The sequence below is a fragment of the Microcebus murinus genome, chromosome 12 (genome assembly GCF_040939455.1).
Source record: "Microcebus murinus isolate Inina chromosome 12, M.murinus_Inina_mat1.0, whole genome shotgun sequence".
NCBI classification, from domain to species: Eukaryota; Metazoa; Chordata; class Mammalia; order Primates; family Cheirogaleidae; genus Microcebus; species Microcebus murinus.
Genome location: NC_134115.1, coordinates 82,038,023 through 82,045,650, shown reverse-complemented (window position 1 = coordinate 82,045,650; position 7,628 = coordinate 82,038,023). Strand labels below are relative to the sequence as shown.

General features: G+C 40.0%; 1 protein-coding gene across 1 annotated transcript; it reads right to left on the bottom strand.

The window, feature by feature from the left end:
* Positions 1 to 5,529: 5,529 nt before the first annotated feature.
* On the bottom strand, positions 5,530 to 6,471 carry LOC105875325 (olfactory receptor 1J2). The gene has a single exon (XM_012772261.3). The coding sequence runs from the start codon at positions 6,469 to 6,471 to the stop codon at positions 5,530 to 5,532; it is 942 nt and encodes a 313-aa protein (XP_012627715.3).
* Positions 6,472 to 7,628: the final 1,157 nt, after the last annotated feature.

Below are 7,628 nucleotides of genomic sequence, written 5' to 3'. Positions count from 1 at the left end.
GAGGTTGGGAGGGGGCGGAGGGGTGGGGTATACACAACCACAACTAATAAGATGTGCAACGTTTGGGGGATAGACATGCTTGAAGCTCTTACTCGAGGAGGGAGGGGGCATGTGCAATATAAGTAACCTTAACACTTGTACCCCCATAATATGCTAAAATAAAAAATAACAATAATTAAAAAAATAGTAAGCGTTTTTGGCAAGAGAAGCCAAAGAAGAGGCTGTTGATACACCTGTTCCCTTTTTGGAGCTTCCTCATTTGGGTTCCTGGCATCTTGAATTGCAGTACCTGCTAAGCAGCCACATTAAAGTCCCAAATGTATTCAGGTCCCCCTGGTCATCGGTATCAAGTATCTTACAAAATCTATTTATTTCCTTCCCCAGCAGCCACTGTCTACCCATTAAAATAGTCTAAAGCCTAAGTTAGCAAATCCTGCAAGGCAAGTAGGAAAAAGTTTATGGTTTCACTGTATCTTAATTAAAAAGTTCCCTTTAAGCCAAAAAACCAATGTGAAACACCTATTATAAATGCCTACATGTAGTAAATAAATGCCAGATGTTAGAATTTTGTTATAGTAGTTCTTAATTAGAAGAAAAATTCATAAGAGCTTTATATAGGTTAATGATAGGTTTTAAATCCTTGCCTCTTTAAGCTGGTGGTTTGAGCATACTTCTATCCCATATGGACATAATATCCTCCCTTTTAAACTTACCAAAAGCAGCCAACACAACAGAATTATGAATGGGCCAATAAAGAAGACGGCAAGAATGCTTGGCCTGGGTTCCCAGTCTGTTCCTGCTTACTCTAGCATTTGGGGGCTCCTTGGGGATATGACCTTAAGGATAGAGCCCCATGTCTGGGGGCAATGTCCTGTATTGAGAAAAGCATCAGAATTAGAAATAAAATCAAAATGGCACCATCACTTCATATGTATGAGTTCTGGGCAAGTGACCCAGTTTGTCTGAGCCTCACTTTTCCCATCTCTAAACTGGAGATAAGAATAAGCTAAGTCATGAGAATCTTGTGCACATTAATAAGATAGTATTTGTGAAGAGCAACTGCAAATAATCAGCACCAATTAATATTAGTTTCTCATCCTCCATTTCATGAGACTCCTTTATTTCTCCCTCCTCACTGCCCACTCATCTCAACAGGCAAGTACTAGCAGAGTTCAGGTGCCACAGATATACTTCATCATGAGATTATGACCAAATACAGGCAAAGCTACAGACAGCAATGATAGAGATGGGCTTATGGGCAGAGTCCAACCACATCCTAGAGCATGATATCCCGCTATTCTGGATTTTTCCCTCTTGCTCCATTCTCTTCCAGTTTCTCTTATGATATATCAATAAGATAACTCCTTCCTGAACTTGTAAAGGATCTAGTCCATGAGACTGAGAATTTTAATAAAATCCTCAGGACCCAATTCAGCCATGCCCCTTTTTATCTGCATAAGCTCTAAGGAAAGACCATATACAGACTCTCACTCTACCACATCCAGCCTTCTGATCAATAATACCTCAACCAATGCTTGCTGATAACTGATATTTCCTTGACAGTGAGGTAGTATGCTGTAGAAGGGATTCAAATCACCTCTCCACCATTTGTCAGCTATACGTCTTTGGGCAAGTTATTGCACCTCCTAGAGCCTCAGCTTTTCCTCTCTAAAACTGGCATCACAATCCATGAATTATAGTAAGAATTAAACAGTATAATATATGTAAAATACCTCACCCATAGAAGGTGTCCTATATGAGATGACATTGCTTTCATTAAATATAAAATTCAAAGATCTCTATGGGAGAAACACAGTGCCTTATCTTCAGTGCAACCCAGGCAAAAGTAAATGTAGTCATAGATTTCTCCTGGGCTCAAGGTTTGATGCCTTTGATGAAAGTATAGGACTACACTAGGGATTACAGGCAAGAAATCATCAAGTAGATTCTAATAAAGGAGCTAAAATATTAGTGCTAATTAGAGGAAGAAAGTAACCAAAGCTCTCTAGCTAGAAGTGTCCTTTAAACAGACTTTCAGGTAACAGTGCTGTCTAAAGAAGACAGAGGGAAGGATCAGGGACTTCGGAGAGAAACATTAGAGAGGACTGATCAATACTGCATGCACTAAATAAGCACACATTGTGCTACCTACAACATGAGTGATGAGAGGGAAGTCCCAGCCTAGATTTGAGGATATGCCCACTAATTTTTATAGCCTGATGGCTCTGTTCCTCATCTCCCCAAGGCTTGGGGTTAAAGGCATAAAAGTCATTAGCCAGTGGAGATTTGATTTGCTGTATCCCAGTCTTCAGGAGCGGGGAATAAGAAATGACTTCAGCAAGAGCACAGAGGAGTGCTGAGCACCTGTACACACACACACACACACACACACACCTGCTACTGATAAAAGATACCAAGTCCTGCTCTGAACTGTATGCTTAAGTTATTCAGCTCCTGGGAATATGGGTTGGCTTCTCAGCTTCTTTCTAGGAGACCCAGAAACCAGAGTGAGCCTATAAATTCCATGGTCTAAAACGTCTCACTGAAAACAGAAAGAGAAGTCATGCATCTGGAGCTTACTCTTTTCAATTCATCAGCTTCAGAAATGGAAATGTAAAGACTCAACTCTACCCACCAGGAAGAGGACTCAAGGAGACAGGGAACCAAGATCTTGGTGGAGATGTGCGTTGATTGCTCAGTTTTTCTCTTACTGTCTAGGACAGATGCCCTATGGCAGTGCTCCCTAAACTTCAATGGTCATCAGAATCACCTGAGGATCTCATTAACGATGGAGATGCTCATTCATGAGCTCTGGGGCCAGGTGATTCTGAAGTGAGTGGTGCTAAGAGTAAACCTTGAGGGAACACTGCCCTTAGGAAGGGTGTTGGGATCCATGCCCTGTGAGTGTAACTCCAAAAGGAGTTGGGGAAAGACCTTCCCCACAAGATTCAGGTTTCCCCTACTTAGGTGTTAATTTGAGATATAGATAGGAATTTTTCTCCCAAATGGAAATTCTTTTTTGGTTTGCTGCTTATAAAATTAATTCCTCTTCATGATGGAAATCCAAATAACACAAACATGAAAACAAAGGAGAAAGTCAAATCACTTCACCCTTTCATTATTTATTTATTTTTTATCCTTCTTAGATGGCTTTTATTCATAAACATATGTTTACATAAATGAGGCTTATTTTATGGCATTTCATAGCTTTCTTTTTCTCTAATAATTTATTGTGACCATATTTGTATTTCTACTTCCATGCATATCAACACAGACATATGTACTTAAAATTTTTAATTTTTAATCAATCTCCTATTAAATTCACACAAAGATTCACTGTGAAACTTTATTAGCAATCCCAAAAATCATCTGTTTTTTCAGTTGTCTGATCAAGGCTACTTTAATACCTCTAAAAGCATAAATTTTAATGGCTCCGATATCTTTGTGCCTTAGTGCCTGGTTCACTCTTTTGGAGAGAGAATTCAACTGTGAAAATACATCAACAGTGCAAGTCTAAGTAGAACTGTGTGTAAACGGAGGCAACAACACTAGATTGTTTTCATGCACTCATAGCCTAGGTCAAAGGTTATGGAATGAAACAAGATGAATAACAGAAAAGTTACTATGGCAATATTCCACGTGCCAAACTCCTTCAAAATGCATGAAGATTTCTGTCCTCACACCTCCAACAGATTCTAGTTTAAGCCATAACCACAGCCTTCAATGTAATCTGACTACTTGTTGCATACTAATTAGTCTTACCTTTATGTATAAAATTGAGTGAACGCATTGCATTTTGCATTAGGCAGATGAGGGAGAAAAAGACAGGAGGTAAAGACTGTAGTAAAAATAACAATAACGTAGATTGGATTCAAGACAAATGCAATCTCATGGGCTGTGTAAAAAACATCGCAAGTTAAATGAGGCCTTTTAGAAATGAATGAAATCATTTAACATAAAATTGTTCAATGTCCTGCCAAGAATTTAAGTATCCTTTTGTGGGGCTTTTCTGAAATTATCTAGTACTTTATGTACCCGATGTACAATTTAATGTGCATCACGTGTGAAATAATGGTTTCAGTTAGTTCAAAAATATAAAAGTATGTTGTTTTTAGAGTTGTTATAGATAGAACATGTGAACATGCCTCAATAATCTTCAAGGAAAATTAGAACATTCTGAGTGACATTAGCAAAGTTACAAGTCACACTGAAATTCCTCAAGGCTTAAAGGAAACAAGGAGCCACAGATGAATGTGGGATATAATTTTTTTTTTCAAAGCTTTGGCTTCATTTTCATTAAGCATATAGTCTGGCATGATGGTACAAAGCATGCTATGTAGTAACTGGTATGTCTGTATTATATATACAGGAGAAAAGAAAATCTGATAGCTCAGCAAATAACTCATATATTAGAGACTGAACGAAGGAATTTACTGCACCCATAATCAATCTGAAAATATCAACATGAACTACTGATTTCTCTATTATTAAAATAAGCTGTCTCTTGTTTCACTCTACCTACTACCAGAATTCACATAGGTGTTATCAATGGGCATTCCACAACTTCCAAGATTTAACTCACAGTTCTGCAGCATCAGCGTCATGGGACAACTTATCAGAAATGCAAATTATTGGGCCCCACCCCAGAACTACTGAATCAGAATTTGTGGTGGTAGATCCCAGGAATCTGAGTTTTAACTACCACTCCAGGAATTCTGATGCATACTAAAGTTTGAGCAGCTTTGCTTTTCATTCTTCATTTGGGAAGGCAGGATGTTCATGAAAGATACTGGAGTGCTGACTCTGGAGTGACATTTGTAGAAAAATGATGATGCTTTCAGAGAGCTAGAACTCTGATTTGGTCATATTTCAAAGGAGGCCAATAGGAAACACTCTTTCATTAAAGATCGAATATGGGAGCTAAGCAGTACCAACCAGGCAGCACTGGCAAAGAGCAAGTCTCTGGGGAAGCCTCAATCTCCTACAGGTCCCTCAGTCCTCAGAGTTACTGTTGTATCACTTTACACCATGGACAGAGAGTAATACCTTGCCTCTTAGGTAAGTGGCAAGAAGTTTGGATTTTTTTTTTTTTACTTCCTTAGAACCATAAAGACAAAAAGGAAATCTACTTAGTCCACATGAGAGAGAATAGTAAAATAATGTGGCTAATTCTTTAGATCCTGTGTTGTGTTAAAGCCTGGAATTATGGGCCAAAAATACATGTATCTCTAAAAATCTCCTCAAAGGATAATAAAACTGTATATTATTGTATTATTTATGTCCCCCCCAAGTGGCAGAAATAGGTAATAAAATTAATTTAGCATTTGCAGATCAAAGGCTATTCACAAAGAAAAATGTTGTTAATAAGAGAATGAAATTCTGGTCAACAAATATTTACCAAGTGCATCCAACACACCATCATTTGTCTTAGGCTTTGAGGGCATGAAGGGTTTTGAGACACATTCAAATGGAAAATCAAATAAATGAGATCAACTAAAATGAGATTCTGAGTTTTAAAAGAGTCAGATGTCACTGTGAGAAAAGTATTGCTCTACTGCAGAGTTTCCCAAGGGCCTCTTTCATGTCCCTGTTCCTAAGGCTGTAGATAAAGGGGTTCAACATGAGTGTGACCACCGTGTACATGAGAGCCACAATAATGTCCTTGTCAATGGGATTGCTTAATGCTGGGAAGAGGTACTGCCCAAATATTGCCCCATAGTACAGAGACACCACAGAGAGATGGGACCCACACGTGGACAATGCTTTGCAGATCCCTTTGGTTGAAGGGACCCTCAGGATGGTGGCCCCAATGTAACCATAAGATACCAAGATACATAAGAATGGTAGGGTAATGACCACCACCCCTACTGTAAACATGACCAGCTCATTGAGGAAGATGTCTGAGCAGGACAGCTTGAGCAGGGCAGCAAGGTCACAGAAGAAGTGGGGAATGGCATTAGCAGCGCAGAAGGACAGCCGGGTCAGGAGAAGGGTGTGGGAGAGGGAGCTGGCACAAGACAGGACCCAGGAGATGGCCACCAATAAGGTGCAGAGCTCTTCCCTCATGATGGTGGTGTAGTGGAGAGGGTGACATATGGCAACATATCGGTCATATGCCATTGATGCAATAAGAAAGCTGTCCAGGTCGGTAAAAAAGATGAAAAAATACATCTGTGCTATGCACCCCACGTAGGGGATGGAGAGGTGTTGGGTCTGCATGTTCCTCAGCATCTTCGGGACGGTGACAGATGAAAAGGAGACGTCAGTGAGGGCCAAGTGGCTGAGGAAGAAGTACATGGGGGTGTGGAGGCGGGAGTCCAGCCGGATGAGCAGGATGATGAGCAGGTTCCCCAGCACCGTGGTCAGGTACATGCCCAGGAACAGGAGGAAGAACACGCCCTGCTGCTCTGGCCGGATGGGGAGCCCCAGGAGGAGGAACTCGGACACGCTGCTCTGGTTCTCAGGCCTCATGCTCCTCTTCTCTCTAATGGGGGTGAAGAATGGTTGAGAATATTAGAGACTCTGAAATAACTCTTTTTAGCAGTCAATTAAAAAGATATATTTTTAAATGTTTACAGCATGTTTATTCATATAACAATTGCTAAAACTTGCAACCAACCAAGATGTCCTTGAGTAAGTGAATGAATAAACAAACTGAACATGCAGACAAGGGAATATTATTCAGTATCAAAAAGAAATGATATCAAGTCACAAAAAGACATGCAGGAACCTTAAGTGTATATTGCTATGTGAAAGCCAATCTGAATAAGCTACACATGGTATGATTTCAAGTATATGACATTCTGGAGAAGAGAAAGCTATGGAGACAGTAAAAAGATCTATGGTTTTGGCTGGGCGTGGTGGCTCACATCTGCAATCCTAGCATTCTGGGAGGCGGGCAGATTGTTTGAGCTCAGGAGTTCGAGACCAGCCTGAGCAAGAGCAAAACCCTGTCTCTACTAAAAAAATAGAAAGAAAATAGCTGGACAACTAACAACAACTATATATATATATATATATATATATATATATATATATATATATATAGCCGGGCATGGTGATGCATGCCTGTAGTCCCAGCTACTCGGGAGGCTGAGGCAGGAGAATTGCTTGAGCCCAGGAGTTTGAGATTGCTGTGAGCTAGGCTGATGCCACGGCACTCTAGCCCAGGCAACAGAGTAAGACTCTGTCTCAAAAAACAAAAAAAAAATCTATGGTTTTCAGGGGATGGTAGAGGTGAGGGGTAAATAGGTAGAATACAAAGGATTTGGGGGGCAATGAAGTATTCAACGTACTATCTTGGATACATGTCATTTTACATTTACCAAAACCCATGGGATATATAACACAAATAATGAAATCTAATATGAACTATGGACTTTAGTTAATAATAATGTATGAATATAGACTCATCAATTTTTTAAAATTTATTTTAGAGACAGTGTCTCACCACGTTGCCCACACTGCAGTGCAGTGGCTATTCTCAAGCGTGATCACTGCACACTACAGCCTGGAACTTCTGGGCTCCAGCAGTCCTCCTGCCTCAGCCTCACTAATAGCTGAATCTACAGTTGCTTGTCACCATACCCAGATCTGACTTATCAATTGTAACAAATGTACCATCATGT

Bases quoted from the DNA above. Each gene is read 5' to 3' on its own strand.
- LOC105875325 (XM_012772261.3), bottom strand. From the start codon at position 6,471: ATGAGGCCTGAGAACCAGAGCAGCGTGTCCGAGTTCCTCCTCCTGGGG.